The sequence below is a fragment of the Microtus oregoni genome, unplaced genomic scaffold (genome assembly GCF_018167655.1).
Source record: "Microtus oregoni isolate MIOR12 unplaced genomic scaffold, Mior012 000010F_ref0000083, whole genome shotgun sequence".
In the NCBI taxonomy this organism is placed as follows: domain Eukaryota; kingdom Metazoa; phylum Chordata; class Mammalia; order Rodentia; family Cricetidae; genus Microtus; species Microtus oregoni.
Genome location: NW_024543069.1, coordinates 18,624,674 through 18,651,873, shown reverse-complemented (window position 1 = coordinate 18,651,873; position 27,200 = coordinate 18,624,674). Strand labels below are relative to the sequence as shown.

General features: G+C 38.3%; 1 protein-coding gene across 1 annotated transcript; it reads left to right on the top strand.

Annotated features, from left to right (window-relative positions):
* Positions 1–1,110: 1,110 nt before the first annotated feature.
* LOC121453001 (arylacetamide deacetylase-like 2) lies at positions 1,111–16,000 on the top strand. The gene is made up of 5 exons (XM_041659511.1): positions 1,111–1,248; positions 6,666–6,888; positions 9,016–9,085; positions 11,179–11,350; positions 15,398–16,000. Exons 1-5 carry the CDS (start codon positions 1,111–1,113, stop codon positions 15,998–16,000), a joined length of 1,206 nt encoding a protein of 401 aa, XP_041515445.1.
* The last annotated feature ends 11,200 nt before the right edge of the window (positions 16,001–27,200 follow it).

The following is a 27,200-nucleotide window of genomic DNA, read 5'->3' as shown; positions in this document are numbered from 1 at the left end:
TCTGCAGTTCAGAGCAGAGATGGAGGAGGAACATGTGGAAAGAGCCTGGGATTGTAAATGGTGGATTGGTGTTTCCAGGACGCACATGTGCGATTGATCCCTTCTGCTTCTTTGCAACCTCCTTAGTCCCCCCGCCCCCCTTTTTTAAATCCCAGTCCATGTTGTTCTAATCCCCAAAATTGGAGAATGACTTTTTACCAATATTCTGGTATTCAGATCAATATCAAAACCAAGTTAAGTTTGGGTTACGACACAAAACAGTAAAGAGTGCCAGAAACAGCTTTTGCCCAGAAGTTAGCAAAGAAAGTGGGAGAATCCTTATCTGAGGAAGATATTCTATGGCATAACTGGTAGAACATGGGTAAGAGAAGAATTTTCACAAAGGAATAGACAATTGCCAAGCTGTGCTCAATTTTAAAATCTTCTGTCTAATCTGAATATAGGGAATACCAGGAAGCTACATGTGTTTGATTAATCAACTTACAGATTTTCTATGATTATATAAGATACACATCTACAAATTTTAAGTTTAATTGATGGTGAACTGCATACAAATTTAATCATTTAGATCAATTGTTTCCTAGCTTGGAAAAGAATAGCAATTTCATTTGTAATTGCCTCTAATGAGCACTGTCAGGGTAGATCTGAATTTTCTAAATGATATGCATTGTGGGTGTTAGCCTTAAGGTTAGTTTAATGTTACCTAACATTTTATCTTGCTTTACAGTGGTGTCACTACTCTTTGTAGTATGGTGAAAGAGCAAAGGGATCCTTTTGTCTTTTTATTGGTGTGCTTTAATTAGGGTCCTAAATGCTTCTGCTCTTGTGACGTTATGTGGTGACGGGGGAGTTCACTGCTCTCATAATGTTCTTGCCATTGCTGCGTTCTTTATTCGATATTTTGTAGTAAATTCTGTTTCACCAAGCTGCACCCAGTTGCATAACCGGTTTCAACTGTGGCTTGACCTTACAGCTGAATGTCAAGTCACAGTTGCTAAAACCATCCTTTTGCTTCAAACAGCTCACCTTCTACCTTTATCTTACTGCTCTGTAGTCTATATATGAGATGCTGTTGACTATCACGACACACAGGTTTGGAAAAGATTTATCATGGGGTACAAAACTCTGTGCTTCGGATTCTCTTGTGTTCTATTTGCCTACTCTGTTTATTCTCCTGTTCCAGAGAATATTGAAGAACCCTGGAAAGTGAGATTCATGGATGCTCTCATAAAAATGACGTCACTTGTGGTAATGTATTCTTTACTGGGGAATTGGGTTGCCATGCTATAAGCCTATTTGAAACTTATTTTATTTCAAAGTGTTTGAAAGTGATTTCAGTTTTCATTATGACATATAAACCAGTTACTCTTGATGTTTATTTAATCGCTCACAGGCTGAACTCTCTACAAGCAGAGGGACCCACAGTGTTTGCTAAAACACTGAGTGTTGTGATATTGCAGCATCAGAATAAAGGAAGTAGTATCGTCTGAAATGAATATCTGGGAATTGTTAGAAACCTTGGATATATCTGATGCCTTTGACAATACCTAGACTCATATGCTCTCTGGATATTTCTCAATTTATCTCCATCAAGTTTAATATTTTGGTAAATTTTAATCACTGTTGTTCTAGCTATTTTTCTCTTTTAATGTAACTCTCAAACTTTCTGTTCACAGAAACATTGCATATTCTTTGTGTTACTGAGACCTCCAAATAAATTTGATTTGGGGCCTAATAACTAATATTGCCAATATTAACTATGTGGGTAATTTTTCCTATGATGATAGTGATATTCTCAATGTAAGTTAATAAAACTAATATATTTCCAATTTGATGAAATGTGTTTTAGTAACATACAGAAGTGATAGTGATATTCTATTTTCTCAGCTCTCTTTAACTATGTTTGTGTGTGGAAGATAGTTGACTCTCCTGTCTGGGATTACAGTAGTATGTTGAGATTTCTTATCTGGAATCTTCTGGAAAGCTACACTGTGTACTTACAAGCCTAGTAGGTTGACATGCACCCTGACACATTGCAGACACCCACAACAGCTCAAAAGCCACCTCTTGTGACCTGCTGCTGTTATTATCTTTCCTGAGGTCTAAGTTGCTGGAGTTCAGACATTTTTTTTTTTTTTTTGGTGGTAATGATATAATGTGAACACAAGTCTGTCACAGAGGGCACACTAGGTTGCCCTTAACCAAGCTATCTTTTAGTCTGGAAGCCTTATGGATACAGAGATAAGAGGAAGCTTAGACAGAAACAGGAGAAAACAATGAATGCCAGAGACACAAAAGTGTGGCAGATGAGGGAAATGCTATCCAACACACTGCAGAAGGGCTGTCTGATTTCCCATCTGACATCTAACACATTATTCTCAGAGTCGGACACTTGCTGGGTCACCCTGGAACCATTTTCTTTCTCTACAAAACCACAATTCAGTAGAAAAATTGTTATATCTTTTCTGAGTCGCTCATGAATATCTGGACTTCAAAACTGACACCTTCTCATCAATAAGAATGTATTCTGAAAACACACAATTGCTGAATTTGACCTTTATTCTATCAATTTCAAAACAGAATGACTCATACAAATATATGTGTCTTTTTGTTTTTGTCTTTGTTTTTCGAGACAGGGATTCTCTGGTTTTGGAGCCTGCCTGGAACTAGCTCTTGTAGACCAGGCTGGTCTCAAACTCACAGAGATCCGCCTGCCTCTGCCTCCCGAGTGCTGGGATTAAAGGCGTGCGCCACCACCGCCCGGCATATGTGTTTTTTCTTACATATGCACATATAGGATCAAAATATGATTCTTTAAATGGTCATCCTAGTAATTGATAAAAATCCATTGCCAAAATTGAATTATAATAGCTTAGATAGTTTCCATAAAAAGTAGATTTTAAAATAAATTTAACAGACTTGATAAATACTAATAAATGATTAAGAACTCAGCTGCAATCTACTCACAGTATAAAATGGTCAAAAGAAATCAACTCACATTATATAACAGTATAAGATAGACAAAAACAATTCATTCACATTATATAGAGCATATGATAGACAAAAGCAATCCACTCGCATTATATACAGTATAAGATAGACAAAAGCAATCCACTCGCATTATATACAGTATAAGATAAACAAAAGCAATCCATTCGCATTATATACAGTATAAGATAAACAAAAGCAATCCACTCGCATTATATACAGTATAGGATTGACAAACAAAAGCAATCCACTCGCATTATATACAGTATAAGATAAACAAAAGCAATCCATTCGCATTATATACAGTATAAGATAAACAAAAGCAATCCACTCGCATTATATACAGTATAGGATTGACAAACAAAAGCAATCCACTCGCATTATATACAGTATAAGACAAACAAAAGCAATCCACTCGCATTATATACAGTATAAGATAAACAAAAGCAATCCACTCGCATTATATACAGTATAGGATTGACAAACAAAAGCAATCCACTCGCATTATATACAGTATAAGATAAACAAAAGCAATCCATTCGCATTATATACAGTATAAGATAAACAAAAGCAATCCATTCGCATTATATACAGTATAAGATAAACAAAAGCAATCCACTCGCATTATATACAGTATAGGATTGACAAACAAAAGCAATCCACTCGCATTATATACAGTATAAGACAAACAAAAGCAATCCACTCGCATTATATACAGTATAAGACAAACAAAAGCAATCCACTCGCATTATATACAGTATAAGATAAACAAAAGCAATCCACTCGCATTATATACAGTATAGGATTGACAGACACATGTAAGCTTTATTTTTGCTTTGCTTCTATATTTTTGAGATTATAATATAATTGCATTTTCTCACCTACTTGGCCTCCAGCAGGTCCCTCCATATTATTTTTTATAGTCATTATTGTTGCATGAATATACATTTTACATACATTTATATTCTTAAATATAGCCTGTTCAATCTGAATAATGTTACTTGTATATATGTTTCAGGACTGGCCATTTGGTTTTGGATAAGCAATTCATGTGGCCTTTGCTAGGGATGACCGCCTCTCCTGCACTCAGCCTTCCTCAGTTGCCTGGAGTTCCTTGTGTGCACTTGAGGCCTTGTGATCCAGAGTAAAAGATATACAAAGTCTATCTACCCTGTACACCAGTAGTTGTGCCCGTCTACACTGTACGCTAGCACGTCTACTTGTGCTATCCTGTTGGACAGACATACTGGAGAGACCCTTTATTGGTGAAGATTCTGACATTACTAGGACAAACAATCTCACAACAAACTGTCTGATCTCTCTCTTTAAATCTTTCCACCTCCTTTTCCTCAGTGTTCCTTAACACTTAGGCATGGGAGTGTCTGTAGATGCATCCACTGGGAACCGGCTCCACAACTCTTCCTTTGATTGGTTGTGGTTTTCTCTAGTGGTCTCCATATGTGACAAAGAGAAGTTTCCTTGATGAGGTGTGAAGACTGCGAGTATCTGTGAGTAGAAGACTCACAATTTAGACTGTTGGTAGGAACTGCACTAGCTAAGAAGATTCTCTTCCTAGATTCATGTCTTCATGTCTTCACTAGTACTGAGGAGTTTGCAAGGTTTCTCTACTAGTGAGTTGTTCTTAAGTCCAATTAGAGAGGCAGAGAGCTATTAGCTACTGCCAAGGTATGTGTGCCACCACCACCCTTAGGGTCCGTGTGCCATGCTGATAGTTGATGTGGTTTATAGGCATCACATGTGAGTAGGATTCTTTCTTGCCTTCCTCATTTGGAACCCTGTGTGGTGCCTTCTGTGCAATAAAATCTAGTTCTCAGGGAGGTGACATTCAGATCAGTTCCAGCTAAAAGCTCTCTGGGCCCTGGTTCGGAAAGTCATAGTGTCTTCCACAACAGAGTATTACTTTCCATTCTTAGAAGTAACAAGGACAATGACAATAGGGAATGTTTAGAAAGTCTCTTGGACCACTCTGTTCAACAAGTCAAAAGAGAACTTCTCATTTATTAAGCTAGGGTTTGGTTTTGTAGTGTTTCACTCTTTAAGGGATCATTGGCATCCCTACAAAAAAGTTCATTAAAATTTTACATATGTGTTTATTCACAGAATTATGTGTACTATAGATTTATGTGTAAATAGCTATGATTCTGTGTGGCATTTTCAGATATCCTTACTGTTATTTTATCCACATCCCTGCTTCTTTAGTATTTCCCTCCCCATTTCCCCTAGCAGATCACTTGTACCCTGCTAATTTCCTCCTTCCTTTCTCTGGGTTTACTTCCTTTCCTCTCCCTAAAGCGAACACCTTTCCATGTAAGTATAAAATGAGGGTAGAGCTTCAACAGTTTATGTAACCAATTTGTTTCTCTTTTCTCAGTGGTAATGTATATGCCCAAGAGTGGTATAATTGAATCTTGAGGTAGATCTATTCCCACCTTCATGAGGATCAGCAACACTGATTTCCACAACAACTGTACAAATTTGCACTCCTATCAGCAACGAATGAGTGTTTCTCTTAATCCACATCCTTGTCAGCATGATGTTGAATGTAACCATTCTGACAGAGGAAATCTCAAAGTAGTTTTGTTGTGCATTTCCCTGATGGCCAAGGAAGTTACCCATTTCTTTAAGTGTTTTTCAGACATTTGAGTTTCTGCTGTATATTGATTGTGGTAGGATATTTAGTATGCCAAACTTAACTATCCATGATCATGAATGATCTTTATGGCCTCTTGTATCTTCTTCAATAATTTGAAGATTTTATCACACAAATCTGCCACTTCCTTGGTTAGAGTTACCCTAAGTTATAATATATTGTTTGTGGCTATTGTGAAGGGTGTTGTTTCCCTGATTCTTTCTCAGGCTGTCATTTGTATATAAAAGGACTACTGAATTTTTTTGTGAGTTAATGTTGTATCCAACCACTCTGCTGAAAGTATTTGCCAGCTATAATACCCTTGCGGAATTTTTAGATAATCACTTATGTAAACTGTCATATCATCTGCAAATAATGATACTTTGACTTCTTCTTTTTCAATTTGTACCCCTTGATCACTTTCAGTTGTTTTATTGCTTTATCTACGACTTCAAGTGCTATATTGAATAGAAAAAGTTAATGACCTCAACTTGTTCCTGATTTTACTGGCATTGCTTTGAGTTTCTCTCCATTTAATTTGATATTGGCTGTAGACTTTCTAAACTGCCTTTCTTAGGTTTAGGAATACCCCTTGTATATCTAATCTCTCCAGGATTTTCATAAAGAGGTGTTGGATCTTTTTCAAGCTCTGTTCTGCATATAATGAGATGATCATTTTTTTTCTTTCAGTTTGTTTTAGTGGATTATTTACTATAGCAATGGTAACTTATTAACAGCTATGCAAGAAAAAACTCCTCCTTATTAACCTATAACTATCAATATTTTCTCAGAAAGGGATAGTATTTTAATGACCCATTTCTTATTCAAGACAAATTCTTGGTCACTCAATCCTGTTCAGGTCTGATGCTGATAACCACACTGATTTCCATGCTACCAAAATAACATGCGGATATAAAAATACGTTCTTTAGAATATTATCACATTGTCTACTTTTTTTCATTGCATCTCTGTGTATTTATTATTATTAAATTAAAAATGTACAGTTTAATTCTTTTTGTTTTTATAGGCCACATTATTTGAAAACATAGGTCTTATGAACTATGAAAAAGTATTTTTTACTGTAACAGCACTTCAACTTACAGAACCAGTTTCAGATGAAAACATTACAGTGGTTGACACCAACTTTAGTGACATTCCTGTCCGTCTGTACTTGCCAAAAAGGAAGTCTAAAATACAGAGACCAGCTATAATTTTCATTCATGGTGGTGCCTTTGTCTTGGGAAGTTGCAGTAAGTGTACTTTTAGTGTGTGTGTGTGTTGTTTATATATTCATATTGAAATAATTGCTCTACACCATGTACCCAGAAGTTGACAATGCATTTGTCAGCACAATGTTGATTTAGGGAATATATGCATCTTAGCAAAGACACAGTGGGATGTATGGGTCATGGATCACATATATTTCTCCATTTACAATTTGGTAACTAAAACAATAAGTAGAAATTAAGATGGTTTGTTAAAAAATATATTTTAAAATAAACATATTGATATCCTAGGCTTGAAAATTTAACCAATAAACTTGGGAATTAGGTTAAAATAACCTAATCACGTAAATAAATAAACATTGTTGTGAACCAGGATTTTTAACTGCTGAGTCTGAAAAATATGATTGCTGCCATATTGCAGTTAGCATATGTTCAAGTAGTAGACTGATATATAACAATAATGTAGAGGCTTAGAATCCAAAGCATAATTTTGTGTTAAAATGATAAAATAAAGTAAAGCTGAGTAATCAGTTCTTGTCTGTAGATGAGTGGAGTAGCTAAGACAGACAGACAGGTACACACACACACACACCATTTTAGACTTTTGATGACTTAAGGATTCACTATGCAGCAAAACGTTGGAATATTATACTGTGTACTTTTGAAACAAGTGATAACCCTCAAAGAACCTGTAGCTTAATTACCATATCCAGTATTTTGTCCTTGTGAACTGTGAACCTTTCAAGATATACCAAAATACTACTGTGTTCAACTGGGCAGCTAACTGAGTAAGACTTTTTTAGATAGGCATTAGCATCAGCATTTTAGTTTTGCAGAAACGAACGATTAAGGAATGTTTTCAAAGAGCTTGGAAGAGGAGGGAGCAACAGTCCTATCGGTAGAAACCAGGGCTTTGGGCTCCTGCTCCAGACCATCCAAGCTCTCACTGTGGCTGGAATAATGCCACCTCTCAGAAGCTCTTAGTCCCTCTGTTTCACTCCAGTGATATTTATAAATTTCCATTCTGTTTCCAACCTTACCCGCTCCTTCCAACATCTAAATCTATATGTTTGGCATCTCCCAGCCCCCTTCTCTCCTTGCCCATCTCACACTTACTGGTGTCTTCCTTGCATCTTATTAATCCCTTCTTCACTACACTCTACTTACATCCTAGGCAAAGATATGTTTATCTTTTGGTCAAGATGAGTCTCTCTGCTTTCCTTGGGATATTTCCTTCCAGATCATCATCTGATTCATGTTCCTTCTACCTGCAATTTACCCCCTTTGTTTACTCCTAAGTATGAGCTGTTTTTTCTGCCTTGACCAATGTTGACCCCCATTGCTCTTCCTACTTATTATCCTACCATGTTTTATTTTATGAGATGTTTCAATATACTGTACGGTCTGTCTGTTTCTCTTCTGATTCTTTTTTAAACTGTGCAATCTGAAAGTGGCCACTCTGCTATACTAATATTCTCTACTGTTACTTTGACTGAAAGAAATTTCTTCTTCCTTTCTCTCCTTAACCTTATCTATTCATTTGCAACTACAGTTTTAAAATAACAAAAAATCCACTAAAACCATGTGGCAATAAGTTATTGTTTAGACTTTACAAATATTAATAATCCCCATATTTTATTATTTAATTCTTTAGGTGTTAATCCTACATTTTCTTCTGCTTTATTCTTCACTGTTTCCATCCTAGTCCCTATGTCCATTTCATAGATATGAGTCCTGTTTTCCATATCTAGCATTGTTGCTGAATTTATGTTCAATAAATTCAACTGCAGACTGGGATACACACCTGATCCCTAATGTATTGTGTGAATTCCTTATCAGATACCATCTTATTCTTTTCTCAAAGATTAAAGGGGGGAATAGATAAGACAAGAAGACAAGTAATACAAATATCCCACAGTAGTGACCTCCATGCTCTACTTCAACTGTCTTTGTGCTACAGTAATAAGTTGTAGACTATCTTTCTTCCTGGACTCCAACAGAGTGTTGATGTATGTGATAATAAATGTGGAGATTGCTGAGTTTCCATCAATCAGCGGTAATTCACATTTCTATTACATTCATGAGTGTTGCTGGGTTCCCATTGTTTTCTATTTACAGGGCACCATTCTAAATTCATTTCTTTTATTTCAGAGATGTCAGCCTATGATGACCTGAACAGAATGACAGCAAACAAGCTTGGTGCTGTTATTGTGGGAATAGAGTAAGAACACGATAATACTTCATACCACAACATTTGCCTTCACAATTTAGGCCTGGCTTTTTTAGGGCTTGTCACCCAACTATACCCATAACATATGACCTTTTGTTTATAGTAATTTTCTTATGATTGTAATGTCAATATGTTCTCAAAGGCATCAGTCTTTGCTTTTATATCTGCCACTGTGGACACAAATATGAGGCCAGAAGAATAAGCATCTTTGTTATCACAGCTACGACATCTCTGGGACTATGATTCTTCAGGATTCTCAAACACCCAATTTTACCTACAAGTGACATTCCGTGAAAGTTTATTTACTACATGCTTGAGACATTGGGTTTTAGGGGAGTTGTTTATAAACACTGTGTGCGGTTGGAGTTGTCTTTGGTTCTAATTATGTTAGGTGAAGGTATTTGAGTAATTTGAATGTTTCAAGATACCATCCAAATTATCAGTCTTAATATTTCATGACATGACTTTTGACAACATTTTCAATAATAGAGCAAAAATATGCATAATTGCTTATTACTCCAGCATGTCATATGTGTCCCCTGAACTACTGAGGCACTCAGCAAGGGGATGTGATGAGCGCTGCACATCTTCCCAGTCCTTTAATAAAGACACAGAAGTATAGAACTGTAGACCTCAGACAAGGACACTCTAAGGAATGTCATGATTGAGAGTATATTTGGGGTCAGTAGGACACACTAGAGATCAGTTCTGTTCCGCTCCTAATTCCTTCAAAATAGAACCAGACAAATTACATAAGTTTCTAAAAATTTCTAAATTGTGACATTAAATACGCAGTGCCATTATTGCTATGATTTTAGCTAAATTCAACACAATATAATTTTTAGTTAAGCTTTTTAAATAGTAAGAATTGTTTACTAATTCTACAGGTTACTTTTTAAGGTATTGGCTGTTCTTTACCTTGAAGAGTATTAATGTTTCTGTACTACTTTGCTCAGATTATACTAATTTCAAATATTTTAGACACAGGTTAAAATATAAACACAAGAACCATCTGACGAACATTGCTTTAATATATCCATGTGAGTTATTCACTAATTCTAATGAATTTGAAGTCGATAGAGTTAAAAAGTAAGATGGTCTGGTTAGGGCGTGCTCCTGTAATAGAGCACAGATACACCCAGCCAAAGACAAACAAACACAATAGTATTTAGTCTTATTTCAGCCTTAGAAATCTTTGTAAGCGCCACTGGTATACTTAAAATATTCATATTTCCAATTCTTCAAAACAGTCCTACTTACTCTCATACTTTCTTTACTTAAAATATCTGAGTGATCCCATAAGTAATTCTGAATTGTTTTAGAGTTCCCAAGCCTACTGAGAGCCAGAGAAGCATATGGGATTCACAAGGATAACACACCTGTCTCACTCATTCCTCCTTAGAATCAACACCTGAAACGCTGAACCCAAATCTACTCCTCACTTTTTTTTTTAATTTTTTTTTTATTGAGAAAAGGAGAAAAAAAAAAAACAAGTTTCCACCTCCTCCCAGCCTCCCATTTCCCTCCCCCTCCTCCCCCCCTACGCCCCCTCCTCCCACCCTTCTCCCTCTCCCCCCACTCCTTTCCCCCTCCTTCTCCAGTCCAAAGAGCAGTCAGGGTTTTCTGCCCTGTGGTAAGACCTAGGACCTCCCACCTCCGTCCATATCTAGGAAGGTGAACATCCAAACTGGCTGGGCTCCCACAAAGCCATCACATTACGTAGGATCAAACCCCCGTGCCATTGTCCTTTGCGTCTCATCAGCCCTCATAGTTCGCCATGTTCAGAGAGTCCAGTTTTATCCCATGCTTTTTCAGTCACAGCACCCGGATTTTAACCCACAAACCTATGAACACCTCATTTTCGATAAAGGAGCTAAAAGTATACAATGGAAGAAAGAAAGCATCTTCAACAAATGGTGCTGGTACTCCTCACTTATAAGACAGAAGTTACCAGTCATCTAGGTCTTAATTAGTGAGGTTTATTATTCAATATGTCAGGGTACCTGTTGGTGAGAGGGAGAGATATTTAATTGCATAATTTTAATAAGGGCTTTGTTGTGTTTCTGCTTGATTTACCTCTAAAGCTACAGACTTGCTCCTCAGTATCAATTCCCATCTGCCCTTGAAGACTGTGTTTTTGTGACCAAGTTCTTTCTCCAGGATAAGGTTCTTGCAAAATATGGAGTGGATCCCTCTCGTATCTGTATTACGGGAGACAGTTCTGGGGGCACCTTGGTAGCAGCAGTGATTCAACTGGTATGTTGTGTGTGTTTTTATTTGCTTTAATCCTAACACGCAAAAAAAAAAAAAACCTGTGTTTTAGGTGTATTTACATTACTTTTCCACTGCTATCTATAAAATTTCAGATAAACAAGAAAGATTATTCGTTTTAATGATATTTACTTAAATGTGGCTTTGTTCGATGCTAAGGAAGGGTTTTACAATCAATCCTAGTATTTTATGGTTTGGGGGACAGGTTTTGGGCATTGCATACAGGACAGTGTGCTTACCAAGAAGATTCTGTACCACAGGGTCATGGAACCTTCTCTTTTCAATGACTTTCAAGACATGCTTTTGATAAGATTCCCTGAACCGATCTGTTGTTTGTGTAGGCCTTGAACTTGTGAGCCTCCTGCTTCAGCAACCCAAGAACTTCTCTGTGTCTCCAGTGTCACTCCTTTGCATTTGGTGTGTTATACTACTGTTGACATTATTAGCACTAAATGAAATAAAGAGTCATGTGGTAAAGCCATAAAAAGAAAAAAAGGAAACTGTCACCCTGACTCTCACCTTGATTCACCCTGCCAATGTTAGAGAAAAGTTCACCGATCTCTTGAAACCTACACTAACTCTATTCATCTTAATAAGGGGTTGTTTTGCTTCACGACTTATTGAATTTAGATACACAAACTATTTTTAAAATTCTCATTTTTTTGTATCATTTGAGGTGAGGGGTGTATTAATTGCTTTCTAGTTTCCTCAGAAACTAAACATCTTATAAGAAGCAATTAATGGGAAGAAAGTGTTATAATGTGTTGACTGAGGTTTCTGCCCCTCCTGGTCCCTGCAGTCATTAAGTCCCAAAGAAATCACACAGAGGCCTACATTAATTATAAACTGATTGGTATATGAGCTCAGGCTTCTTATTAACTCTTAAAACTTATATGAGCCCATAATTCTTGTCTGCGTTAGCCACGTGGCTTGGTACCTTTTTCGGTGAAGCAGTCACATCTTGCTTCCTCTGTGTCTGGATGATGACTACAGACTGAAGCTTCCCTCTTCCCAGAATTCTCGTTGTCCTGCCTCTACTTTGTGGCTGGTCACCCTGCCTATACTTCCTGCCCGGCTACTGGTCAATCATCATTAAAAAAACAAACAAACAAACAAAAAATAAGTACAAGAAACAAATCTTTACAGGGTCAAACCATTGTCTCACAACAATAATGGATCATGTCTTGAAATATTCAGTGAAGCAAGGGAGGGAGGAGGCCTGGAAGTTGTCTATGGCTGTAATAGTGGGAAGGCTGTGCTTTCTTATTCCCAAGTCTAGTATTCGGAAGGAGGTGCTTGCTCATACTCAGCTCCATTTCTGATTATTCCTGTTTTCAAATAAATGACCCACAGAGACTGATTCTTTCTTACAAATGCCCAGCCTTAGCTTGGCTTGTTTCTAGCCAGTTTTTCTTATCTTAAATTATCCACTCTATCCTTGCCTCTGGACTTTTATCTGTCCCTATTTTTGTATACCTTTCTTTACTTCTTTCTCTGAGGCTTGGTATGTAGTTGGGTCGCTCGCCCCTGATTTTCTCCTCTCCCTGTTCTATCTCGCTACTTCTTCTTTCTTCCCTGATTTCTCCTCCTGTTTATTCTCTCTGCCTGCTAGCCCTGCCTATCCTTTTGCCTGCCTCACTATTGACTGTTCGGTTCTTCATTAAACCATCAGATGTTTTAGACAGACAAAGCATCACAGTTTCACAGAGTTAAACAAATGTAACATAAAAAATTCAACACATATTTGCATTATTTAAAAAAAGAGTTCCACAGCACAAACAAATGTATTACATCTTAAAATAATATTCTAAAACAGATGTAGCTACCAAGGCTCCTTTCTATGCTACAAATTTCAGGTTCTTTGGGCCATGTTAGACTCTGTGATCCATCTGAATTGCTAAGGTCAAGATTTCCATTGCTTTTTCTTGGGTCTTTGGTGTCTTAGGTAAATTTAAACACTGCCAATTCTTCTATAATTGTCATCTTCAGTAAAAGGGGACCTTTAACTTGTCACCAGTGTCTCTCTAGGTGATTTCGCACAGGATAGTCTGGAAGTGCTTTAGTGCATTGAGATCTACTATTTTGGACTTTATAATAAAGATACAGGTGTTAATGAGTACTTGCATTGCTATTTATTTGAAAAGTCTTTTATAATGAAGTTTAAAATGATTACTTAGTAAAGATAGATATTACCGCCATGAAGTTTTAATAGATTTATTACAGTGCCATTAGATAAAAGAAGGGATTGGGTCTCTCAGGAGAGCATAGGAGTGGCAAAATTTGCAACCCCGACGGTCTCCCTCACGATTCTTCTCTTTAAGGGAGTGTGTTATGGCATTTGTTCCAGCTTCTTCTGATTTAAAAGATTTGGGTTTTCAACTTCACTACCAGAACTGCTGTTCTGTTTTCTCACCTTTAAATGTCACAATTTTCATATGATGTCTCTGTGTAGGGGTGCACGTGTTTGTGTGACTATACACATGTGTGTGCACAGGCATGTGCATGTTTAAGAGTGTAATCACGAATGTAGAAGTCAGAGGTTGACACTAGGTGTCTCTCTCTCTTTTCTCTACTTTACTTTTTGGACCGTCTTCTCTCAAAGAGGCTGGAGAACACTGACTCAGCAAGGTTGGCTGTCCAGTCCACCTCAGGGGTCTCCTTGTGTCACATTTACTTACACAGTGCTTGGTAACAAGTATTTGCAGCTGTGCCTGTCTTTCTTGGTTCTGACCATTTGTACTCAAATACTTTACTGACTGAGCCATCTCCTCAGCCTCTGATTTTCCTAATTTCTCATTTCTTCTGTATTCTTCAAGTACAAGAATTTGTAATAACTCATTTGGGAGCACCACTCCTGCTACATAAGAAGGTGTTATCACATGACCCTGCCTCTGTTTTGACACTATGCTTACAATGACTTGTCTGCTAATGTTTTGAGAGGCTCTCCTTTATTTAGAAAATCCCATCCCAAAGTCACTGTAAAGAATAATGGCCATGGAAAGATTCTCATCGGGAGATTTTATTTCTTTATTTCTTCCTGCACTTGTAGAACCTCTTTTCTATTGTACTACAATTTGAAGTTGGTGAGATGGTTAACCTTGTGATGAGCTAATAAGACTTCAGGTACTTCTTTCAGCTTGTGCACATTCTTTGTTTTTATGAGGACATGGTCTTGAGAACACTTGTATACCTTGGAATACCCAAAGAATGGCAGTAGGTAGAGTCACTGCTGCAGAGCAGCTATAGAGGCTGCTGCTGTTTAAATACTCATGAACACAGTTGAAGACTAAGTTTACTGATGTGGAGTGTACAAGCGTGTAGCTAGAGACTCAGGACTCCTCTTATTTCTGGTAAGAAACAGAGGCCGCATGTACAACATTCCATTTCCTTTCCTGCTCTTCTGCTTTTCCTAAATTCTTCTCTATATTGTCTATTGCATCTAACACACCGTACTACTTAGATAAATATTAAGTGTTTTCTTAAGCATGCCATAATTCCATTTGATTTTATATGTGAGTTTTGGCAGCTGTATCTCATTTCATTTGTGGATTTTGCTGATTATATTGCTTAGGTCAAAAGTGGTTTTAGGGAAACTAGACTTGGTAATACATGCATGTTATTAGAGCACTTGGGAGACTGAGAGAGAGGGACAGTATGTTCCAGAACAAACTGAGACACACAACACATCTTTATTCTGGACAACAAAAGCTAAATTTCTAAGACAAATGAATGTGCAAAAAATTTAATGTCATAAACATAGTTACCCTGTCATCATCACTAGGATGTGGCTGATCATCTTCCTGTTTGATTGTTATTTGTGAATAAATGTGTGAGGAACAGAGTGTACATTGTTTCTGGACATATGACAGTGGAATTCCACATTCTTATATCTCTCAGTCAATGTGCAAATATTGTGAGAAATATCACTAAATAGTGTTTCAGATTAGTAAATTTATCTCAGGCTATTAAAGTGAAACTGCAACTCCTTTTGTTTGAAAACGATTGATTAATTAATATCCATTATATTTCTAGTTACAGAATGATCCAGATTTCAAAGGCAGAATTAAGGCACAAGCTTTGATATACCCTGGCCTACAAGTGCTTGATACTTCTCTGCCATCACATCGAGAGTACGAACATGGTCCAATTGTGTCCAGGGAGATGATAATTAAGTTGGCAAGCTTGTATGTGACTGAAGACAAAACTCTGCTCCAGGCCTTACTAAGAAATGAGCACATGCCACCAGGGTCAAAAGACCTGTTCAAGTTTGTTAACTGGAGTGACTTCCTTCCTGAGAAATACAAAAAGAACTATGTTTACAGGGAGCCCGTCCTTGGAAAACTAAATGCTACTTATCCAGCACTTGTGGATAACAGATTGTCACCTTTGATAGCCAATGACTCCCAGTTACAGGGATTGCCGTTAACTTATGTCGTCACATGTGAACATGATCTCATAAGAGACGATAGTCTCATTTACATCACACGGCTTAGAAACGTTGGGGTCCAAGTTACTCACGACCATTTAGAGGAAGGAGTCCATGGAGCCCTCTCCTTTACTGGAGCTCCGGTGTTTTTACATTTAGGATTAAGAATAAGAGACAAGTATATTAGTTGGCTAGAAGAAAATCTTTAAATTAATGAAATTAATGGTACATGTAGCTAGCTCACCAGTAGAGTAACCTGTACGTTATGTGTTGAACTATTGTATGATGAATCAGAACAAAATGATGTGACTTTTAGATCAAACTAAATTTCAGTTTGAATGAAGATTGATGTGTGTGTTTAAGAAAACTGCTTTATCTTCTCAATCTTGATAACATTGCTTAAATGAGCATACATACTTCTTTATTCCCATTAATTGCCATTTGTTGTGAAGCATGTATTCTTGAGTAATCAGTAGATCAGTGAAAGACTGTAAGTGTGGTTACATGTAAAAGTGCTGGAGATTCCAGGCAGTTATAAACCAAATTCTGAGTATATTGTATGAAAAAATAATTTTGAACAAAAAAGGAATGTAATCAAGAGGACTGAATGGGTTGGCACATTACTCTCTAGCATTCCAGTGGCAGAAAAACTGGCAGATATCAAGACAAGGCTGGTCTACGTGGCTAATTTTAGATCAACCATTGCTGCAATACAGTTGTTCTCAACCTCTGGGTCACCACCCCTTTGAGGTTTGAATGACCCTTTCACAGGAACCATCTAATGCTGTTGGAAAACAGATATGTGCACAAGAACACTTTATGTATCAAAAGAAAAAGTTAACTGGACTGCAACCTGTTCCTAAAGCTTCAACATTTTGGCCTTACCTAAACTTTTGTAAGATCAAACTTGAAGGTGCCTACGTGAGTTGCATTCATTGATAGACAATGCATCTTGATGCATGAAGGTACCCAGCCAACTGTGGAGTGTAGGTAGAGTTATTTGTAATATTCTTTTGAATTTTTGTGGTGAATCATTGTTCACACAGGGGCTGCATATCCAGGGAATTATCTGAGTGGTGATCTCCAGGCCTGTTTGCTTCCCTGTGATGATGTGACCCATACTCCCACCAGCACAAATCAACTCATAAATATCTGTATTTCCACTGGGAAGTGATGAAATCAATGTTTACTTTTTTGATGTCCTGGTGGTTCTGCTGCTTGTGTGTGGTTGTTTGACCTGTTTGTGCTTTTTCTTTATGTTCAATAAACTTTGTGAAGTGGACATTAAGCGATTTATTTGGTAATCTGACTTTCATGTCAAAACATATTTTCATTAGTGCTTTTCTTCAGCTTGAACATTTTTGTTAATCTCAAACATGTCCTTCTCATTAATCTCTCAGACTTCATTTTATGAGCCACTTTCTTCTCATTTAGACACTAAGCTGTTTCATGAATATCAGGAAAGGTTGACTAAAGGGTTTCTTTCCTATTGTTTGTACACTGTAACATCTTAAGTCACATCACTCTGCCTGTTCCATTTGCACAAGAGAGGGAACATTGGTCAACTTTATCAAACCCGACTTGATGAGAATTGCTTGTCTTCATGTACTATTAATCCCAAATTAAGAGAGGGTTAAAAAGACATAGGCAGACATGGAAAGTGAAAGTGGGTTCCCTCAGGTGACAGATTCTTGTTCCAGAAGATATTTGAGGAAGATAGTTGGGGTGGGGACAAAAGTCGGTATCTAAACATAACCAATAGAGGAGAGGGGAGGATGCAGGGGCCCCATAAAGTACCCAGCCCAGAGCCTGATTAGCAAACTCCCAACTTAGAATCTCTCCCATCCCAAAGGGAGCTCTGTGTAATACATCCATTACATCTCTTTATGGATTTGTGTTACGTCATTCCTGGATGTTCAATTCTTTGTCCTTACTATGGAATGTGTACAACAATCTTCTAAACAACCACTTGCACACTTGTGATAGCAGGACACAGCTAAGCTCACAAAGGTGAAAGTCCAGGTTCAAGCAACAGGACACTGGATAATCAATGCTTCAGTGGAGCTGGGACTCGGTAACTAAGACAAGCTAACTGAGACAACCCAATCTGATTTTATCAATAAGCAGGCAATACTCGGGTCTTTGGGCAGATCACTAAGATGCCATGGCCATTTCAAGCATGTAGTAGGAAAGACTGAAGACATGCCACCATCCACAGCTTTCCCTGTGGCTACTGTAGACATCTTCACAAGGTGTAAGATACACTATCCCAGACCTCATTCTGTCCCATACCACAGAGACTCTCTCATCCTGCCAGTGGTCACCTGCATAATTCTGCTCTTGTTACAGCTATCTACCAGAGAATGAGATTTGGATTACCAAGAGCATCTGTCTCTGACTTCACAGGAGGCACCTAGATGAGGCCAGTCTAATTTAATCAACTAATAGAAAATATAACAAAGTCAGAAAAAAGCCACCCTTGGTTAGCTAATAAATTCAAGCAAAAAGCTGAGAATATATTGGTGAACTATCCAAGCAACACTCATAACAAGGACTTCTCAGGATCAGAGCAAATTAACAAACAGCAATGTGTGAACAAAACCAATGCCATTTGACTGATTTGAATTATTGCTGTCTGTAAGCCTGTGTTTATTTACCAGGACAAGATTACCTGATATGGCCAGCAAGAAATTAAGCCAGGCTCAAATTGGAGGGACCATAGCAAGACTGAGGCTGTGCGACAAGTTTTATTGAAAGCGATCAGACTTTTTATACCATTATCAGAAACAGAATATGGTGGCAATTGCCAGGATCAATCAATACAGTTGTAGTTGCCAGATACAATGATGTTTGCAAGCTCTCCTGGGCACACAAGATTAATATCTAAGACAAATTGTCCTGCTAAGCTTCCATGCTGCCTTAACTTCTAAGAGACCATATGTAGAAACACAAAGCAGCCTGAAGGCTTCATTGCCTGAGGAGTGCCTCAGTTCCTCGGGAACTAAAAAAGGCACATGGTACCCAGGACCCATGAACTCTAACCTGAGAAACCTATAACGTATGCCTTTCAAGGCAGCTAGATCAGGCCAACCGTGTGGTTCCCTCCAGCTGTTAATTACCAATACTACCCTGCCAATGAACTTCTCGTTGAAGAACAAATTGAGGAAGATGCACTCTGGGCACCCAGAAGCTATACCTTTACCAGTGTCCAGAATCAACTCAGATGCAAGGCTAGCAAGGTGATGCTGGAAAGCCATGCACGGTTAGATCTTTGTTTTGCCAGCTTTGGGGATGAGGTGAATCACCTGAAGCTATTTATTAGGCTACTCAGGCCCCTCCAGAGGTATAATTGGCTTGGAGTTTACGTGTGTTCAGATCTCTGACACCATACAGAAGAATCAGGGCTCGTGAAAGCATTAAGAAACGCTCACCTGATCATAGTAGACGATGCTTGCATCACTTCTACTGCCTGCTACCTCATAGACACGCTCTGTTGCTTCCAAGGGATGATTTTCAACATGAGAGTTGCTTTTCCCAGTATGGGCTTCGTGAAGTATGTGGGTGTGTTGTTGCCAAACCTGCGGATACACGTAGATTGGCATTTAGGGGATTTTCAAAACCCGAGTAGAGGTTATCTGGAGGGAGGTCCACCAGCTACACAGCGGGACTATTTGAAAAAGCTACTTTGACCTTTATGGCAACTTCTTACATGGATTTCTGGGGTTCTAGGTTAGGTCACTGCCACAGGCAAGCCTAACCATTGTTCTTGCAACAGTTGTTGCTGCTTCAAGTGATTGAAATGTGTTTTGGTTATAGCTCAATGGAGTTTCATTGACTATCTGTTCAGGTGTTCTATCAAACTAATGAGACAATATTTCATACATGAGTCTGGACACATAAAACAGGATCTACTACACAACACCATTTTGCCCTGCTCCCCACATCATGTCCACACTCATTCATTTTTTTTTTTTATTGTCCTGTTGGGATGCGTCTAACACCTCCTGGAAACCAGGCAAGCTACCACTGAGCTACATCCACAGTTGTCTTCCCCTTGCTTGCTTGAAATTCTCAAGCATAACTCCAGAATGTGTTAGGACAGAGTGTTTTGAGATATGGGGATCTGGTGGAAGTAGGCCCAGCTTTTGGTCTTTCAGTGTGCTAGCCTAGGATCTCCTTACTGTTTCTCAGGGAACGGTATCACGGGAGGCTGTTTTATATCCTTCGTCTGCATTGTACGTAGGCATGTGGAGTCAGAACATGATTCTTCCAGGCTCTCCTGAGTTCAGGAGAACCACCTTCAAAGGAACCTAAACTTTTCCTTTCCCTTGTTACCTGGCTGTAAACAGCAGATCCGCTTCAGGTGGCTGGCTTTGGGGTTGGGTTTTCTGTTCCAACAGTGTTGGACAGGTAATTATCAGTGCACGACGAGCTTGTTTTGGGTGGGGTTAATGTCCCAAATACACAAAATTTAAACAACCCAAGAAAAGAAAAAATAATTCGATTTTGAAAAGGTGTAAATGTTTGTAACATATTTTTCATTGAAGAGGCACAAATGGCCTAGGAAGAAAATTTTTGAACATTACCAGTCCCAGGAGAAATGCAAATGAAAGCATTACTTCCCCTCCTGTGAGAATTTAGGTTACTGAAAATACTAAAGGTAAAAAGCCTTGGTGAGGTTGTGATGAAAATGGAAGCTATATTCTCTTTTAATGAGGTGACAGGTGAGTTCCCACAGTTATAGAAATTGTGAAAGTAGACTAAAATATTTAGGATAACCATTACCATATAATACATAAATGTCTTCTCTGGGTATATTGGCAAAGGGAATGAAATCAGTATGTTGAAGGGGTATCTACATCCACCTGCGTATTGTGATGCTGTTACAATTGTTAGGATGTAGAGTCACACTAAACGCCTATCTCTGGACAAAGGAATAAAGAAAAGGCAGCACACATACGCAAAAGATAAAAACTATTTAAACATAACATAATTGTAAAAGTCTGTCATTTTCCAGGATATGGATGAACATGGAGGACATTGCTTAACTAAAAGACCAGGCAGAGAAAAGCAAGACGTTGTCATCTGTAAAAGTTTGTCTCATAAGGTGTAGAGACACTGCTCAGTGCAAAACACTGGTTTAGCAGGAGCAAGGCCCCTAGTCTAGTGTCCCAGAATTGCAAAAAGGAAACAACACAGTAAGGAAGTTGGTCTCATGAGGCAGGCATGGCAGGGAGTATTAATTCACTGTTTGTCAATGGATAAAATATCTCCTTAACATTAGGGGAATAATTTCACAGTTAGTATTATTAATAATCAAGTGTTGTGACTTTACTATCCCTGAAAGTATACTTTAAATTTTAATCAACTTGAAATAAACACTGAATAATGTGTAGATGTTAAAAAAAAACAGAATCCTGTAAAACAGAATTATGTCCAGTTATGGTAAATAATGGTATAATAAAACCATCATCAAACAACATTTAAGGAAAACCAAATGTAATGAGATGACAGATGATATCAAGTCTGATTGTGACATTCATTCTTTCTCAACCCAGAGATAGTGTGACACTTGACCTGGAGTTATAGGTCATAATCTCATCAGAAGCGAAAACCACTGTTTATATATAATGTTCTTAGCAATTACGTTTTAGGACTGAGCAAGAATCACCACTCACTCATTGTTTTCAGCCGTTGTATGCTGTGGGATCGCCTGTAGCCAAGAGTCTTTAAGATACCAGCCCACTTGGGTGTGGTCTCCTATATGCAGCTGTAAAGCTTGTGCCCTGTCTCTCAGTAGCTGGATTCGGCTCCTGTTCCCTGGTAGTGCAGAGGACCCTTTATTTTACTCAGTTCTGAGCTAGTGTGGGACTCCTTTATAGCATCCATTTACAGTTGTATGATGTACAACAATGTAACAAGAGCTGTGCAACAGGAAACCCTCATAATCAAGATTGAACATAAATCAATTCAAAACATCTACATTCAGTATAAAGCAACATAAAATGTAAAAAAGGTTATAAAATATTTCACACAAAATAAATGTCATATTGACTTGTAAACAGTGCTATGGTAAGTAAGGATTGGAATATTCTGTAACTTTAAACCTAATACATAATTTTCTGAAAAATAAAAATTTATGGTTCTCATGGAGATATAAAAATAACTCTAGATAAAGATTATATTTTATCAGGACATGCTATAACTTCTTCAAAATGACATGTATAATTAAATTTTTCAGAAGAGTTCAAAGATAATAACTAGGGTTTTTTTTCCTTTATGTAGCCAAAGTAGAGATGCAAAATATTTAAAAGATTTTTCAACTCCATAACTCAAAATATTGAAAAATTGATATTTCCCTTCTTCCTCCCTCCACAACTATTTTAATTTATCATAAAGGTATAAGGCAGTTTATCAAAGAGGAGATAGCTCTTCTGTAAATGGTCCATCTGGTATTGACCAAGTCAGTCACAGTGGATTTAGTGATAAAGAATACCAAGAAAGTGAGATAATGACAAAGAATTTCCAAACGGAAAAAAGTGATTGATCAGTAAAATGCTGGAATTCTTTTTTTTAACAAAGTTTAGTGCCTGCTGTTCTTTTTTATCATTATTTTTCTGTCATACAATACATCCTGACCACAGTTTTCCCTCCCTCCAATCCTCCTCCTCCACCACCACCCTTCTACCCCAGATCCACTGTTCCTCTGATTCTGTTCAGAAAAGAACAGACCTCCCAGGGATATCAACCAAGCAAGGCATGACAAGATACAATAAGACTAGGCACAAACCCTCATATCAAGGCTGTATGAAGCAATCCAGTAGGAGGAAAAGGGTCGCAAGAGCAGGCAAAAGCATCAGAGACAGCCCCTACTCCCCGTTAGGAGTCCCATACAAACCCCAAGCTGAACAACCACAATATACACGCAGAGGACCTAGCACAACCCTATTCAGGCTCTGCGATTGCCACTTCAGTGAGCCCCTATAAACCCTGTTAGTTTCTTTCTGTGGACTGTGTTCTGGTGCCTTTGGACCCTCTCACGCCTATAATCCATGTATGGGATTCATCAAGGTTGCCCTAAAGATTGGCTGTAGGCCTCTGCATATACTCCCGTCAGCTGCGAAAGGAAACCTCTCTGACGATGATTGAGCTAGACGCCAACCTATGAGTATAGAAGAATAAGAATCATTTCATGCATTTTTTTTTTTTTTTTTTTTTTTTTTTTGCTAGTCGTATTCAGTTCCACCCCAATTGTCCGGGCCTGGCGCCTGATCATCCAGATAATTTAAGTAACCAGCGCCCTCTAGTGGCTTGTGCATCAAATTAGACCAGTCGTTGGATTCTCTCACAAGTTCTGAGCCATCACTGTATAGATCTTTCCATCTTCCCTAGTCTGTATTGATACTGAGCTGGTGTGGATTTGGACCTGTAAAAGCACATCATGTCCAGAAGGCAACATTTCACAGCTCTCTTCCCCATTCTCCAGCTCTTGCTTTCTTTTCCCCCTTCTTCCAAGAAGTTCCTTGAGCCCTTATAAGGCTATGTGTTAACCCATGCCACTTACTAGGTGTACTAGGTATATATTTGTCTTAAGTACTGCCTTTTCATCCTTTCATTTCCTTTGTTGAATATAAGATATTCAGTGTTATGTAACTGTAGAGTTTTCAGGAACGTTTAAATTATAAAATCAAAAATAATATTAATATGCACCACACAAATGCATAAGTAATACATTCTCGTTCTATAAATGAGCGTGGAAACCACAATCCTGGTTGAGACACGAAGCACCGATAGCCATTCATGTCTTTCTTAGCTTATGATCAAATCACTGCTGTCCCCCGAGGCAGGGCAATAGCACAAGCACAAGCAAGCACGTGCAAACTCAGGATGAGCCAGCAAAACTGGCCAAGACAATCTGTCAGCGGACCAAAGGCACGGTAACTAATGACGCGCGCTCCTAGCCAATCACAGCACACCAGCAGTAACCTCCCGTTTCAAAAGGACCAACCAGAAATGTTTCTGCAGCAGCAGCTTAGTTTCCCTAACCCCATTAAAATCCTCTACCTTATTACAAGAAAGAGCTTCTGCATTGGAAAGGCTCAGATTCTGTGTCATTACCTCTGCGTCTTTTCACCCCTGCCTCCCAGGAAATAGGGATCGTACAACAGGCAGCAGCAACAAGCCCACAAAAACTACAGTCCCCTTTCCAAATGTGACTACTCCACTGGATTTTATAGCAATATGTTTACACATTCCTACATAATGTTGTCATCCATTATGCATACCTGAAAGTTCAACATGATTCTTGCACAGTAGAGAAGATGCTATATTTTAAATGTCTGAAACTGGGGCACACTACTCTTTATAATTATTTGATGAACAAACGATTTAATTGACCCATGATGTTTCTAAAAGCATTTAGGGTTTGCTAGTACACCCTCCTTTGACGGTTTATCATGTTCTTCTCTGTATTTTTACGAATTGACAAGGAAAACCCAGAGGTTTGGTCAGACTCAGATTCATTGCTTAATCTAGAATATATGTGGTAGAGTTTTAGTTTTAAACCTTTATCTGTATGTGTATGCTTTTATGTGTATGTGCACGGAGGTCAGAGAACAACTCTCTGGAGTTATTTTTCTACTGCCAGCTTTTGGAATCTGGAATTTGGAACCTGGTGGCCGCAGGTCATCAGGCCTCCAGGAAAGCATCTCTACCCACGGAAGCAACATCTTACCAGCTCTCAGCTTTTTAGCTTAATAAAACTTTATTGTAAAGAACTTGTAACTAATGAAACATCACAGCATGAAATGAGCCAGAACCAAAGTCTATACAACTTCTGTACAGACAGAACAGCTGTTCTGTATCTGCGGACCTTCAGTGAACTTCTGTACAGTCAGAACAGCTGTTCTGTATCTGCGGACCTTCAGTGAACTTCTGGACAGTCAGAACAGCCGTTCTGTAGCTGCGGATTGTCGCATTGGGCTCTATGGTTCACTATCAAATATACTGCATGCACTTATTTATCTACCACTCAAAACTGAAAAAGGTTTACATGGAGCTTAAACTAGAAAAAGGAAAAGCTTTGCACTCGGTTTCTTTCATGACTCATTTCCTTACCTGCATTCAGTCCCTTCTGGTCACCTAATATTTACCCTTATATGGAATAGTGAGACAATCACTGTATTTGGAATTGTCTTAGATTATTCAGATAAAATATTATAGAAAACATATATGAAATGGACACGAAACAACAAAGATTTGTTTCTCACAGCTTTGGGGTATGAAAAGCCCAAAAATCAAAACAAGAAACCAAAACAAAAATGGGATTCACTGTCTGATAAGGGAGCCTTGTGTTAACTCCTTTTCTTGTTGCTGTTATAGAGCATCTAACAAATAACTTAGGGAAGAAAGGTTAGCTTGGTCTCATGATTGAAGAAGATACTTCTGTAGAAGACAAGCTGTCGGCTTCTAATACATGAAACACACCCCCATATAAAGCAAGGGTCTATATAAAATACTTGGACTGACTGATGTTGTTGTAGAAGCAAAGTTCTGCAGTCTTCTATTTACATGTTGGAGAACAAGGGATGCCACTGATGTAAGTCAGGACAAGCTTAAAGTCCTGAGGACTCAAAGGACAGGGGCTGTGGTGTAAGACTGTAATTCTTACATACGAATAGCCAGAAACGTTGACATCCAAGGACAGGAAATCAAGAGTTCTTATGTGATTTTTCTAAATGAAAGACAAGTAAAACAGGGTTATTTACTTAATGATCCTAGGAAAAGAGGAGAAATAAATTTCACAGGGACAACAGTAATGGAGTGTCCTTCAGGTATATGGTCTTTCAATTAGCCCACAGGTAGCAAAAGGCAGAGGAGTGAGCATGTGGACAGAATCCTTTGTTGAAGTGTGGAGGTGTATGTAGGCAGGTTTCCTGAGATTGGATGGCACCACTTAATTCAAAGAGAACAAATAATTATTACTCACAGGATACATGAATTACATCAGGAAGTTCACCGGGCTCAAAACTAACGACATAAGGAGATTGAGAGCTTCAGGGTGAGGGGGACTTAAAAACAGGAACTGGGTGGAAACATTCTCAAATACATGGATTAAAGGTGACAAGCTCAAGACAGGAACAGCAGGTGGAAGCAACGTTAATACTATTAGAGTTAAAACAAGACATGCTCAAGAAGAGAGAAAAAGGAGTGAAATAATGCTTTCTTTACATTTTTCTCCTATTTGCTCTTTCTTTTTTAAATTAATTAATTTAATTTTTTTAAAAATGTATCTTTTCTCATTGAACATACCAACCTCAGTTCCCACGTCCTCCCCTCGTCCCACTTTCTCCACCTTCCTCTCCATCCCACCCTCTGTCCACTCCTCAGAGAGAATATGGCTTTCCATGGGAATTCAATAAAGTCTAGCCACATTGCTTTGAGGTAGGACCAAGACCCTCCCCACTCTACCTAGACTGAGAAACGTATCCCTCCAAAGAGAATGGGGTAAGTCATATAAATCCTGGTCCCACTGCCAGTGGCCCCACATTCTGCCCCAGACACAACCATATGTGCCTAGTTTGGTCTTAAGCTGGCTCCCCTGCAGTCAGGCTGGATTGGGTGAGCTCCCATGAGCTCAGGTAAGATGCTTCAGTGGGTATCTTCATCAAGGTCTTAAGTACTTTCAATACATCAGATGATAACCACCCACAACTGTGAGTCATGCTACCAACTAAAACATCAATGTTCTGGAAACACCTTTCCAGGCACACCCGGGTATAATATAATATCACTCTGTTCAGCTAATTCAAGTCGTGTTGATTCATAAATTCAAATCATCAAATTATGCAACCTTCTAAAAACCAGAATGTTTGCTGAAAAACTTGTCCTGAACTTTCTGGTAATTCTGGTCTAGGTTTGAAATTCTAGCTTGCTGAGTGATGGAGCTTGAATAAGTCTCCACACCCTCTACCCCTTTCAATCTAAAGCTTGTTCACACTAGGTAGTGTCTGTTAGCATAGGTAATAATCCTTAGTAATAATATTAGCCTATATTTTTACTGGATATCAAGTAGCCTTCTATAAACCTCTTATAAAAAACATTGTAACCCCAAAAGATAACTTCAAGAATTATCCAGTGCTCGTATTGATTCTGCTTTCTGCTGATCTTGGTGTCACAGAATGAAGGAACACTTTAGGGAATTTTAATTGCATGTTAATAATAGGTACCTGACCTGATGAATTTCAACATCTGCTTCAGAGTTTGTGGATTTGCTAACAAGTTAGGACTGATACTGTAGGTTTGAGTTGAGAATCATTCTCACGCTGTGAGAATGGTTGGATCACCCGAGAGGGTTTCCAGTCTGCACTCATCCTTTGGCTTTTTATTCAACGTTTATGGAAATATTTT

Excerpts from the sequence above, each read along its gene's own strand:
- LOC121453001 (XM_041659511.1), top strand. The coding sequence starts at position 1,111 with ATGGGGTACAAAACTCTGTGCTTCGGATTCTCTTGTGTTCTATTTGCC. Across the intron at positions 9,086-11,178 it reads GCTGTTATTGTGGGAATAGA|CTACAGACTTGCTCCTCAGT; the intron begins GTAAGAACACGA and ends TTACCTCTAAAG. Across the intron at positions 11,351-15,397 it reads TAGCAGCAGTGATTCAACTG|TTACAGAATGATCCAGATTT; the intron begins GTATGTTGTGTG and ends TTATATTTCTAG.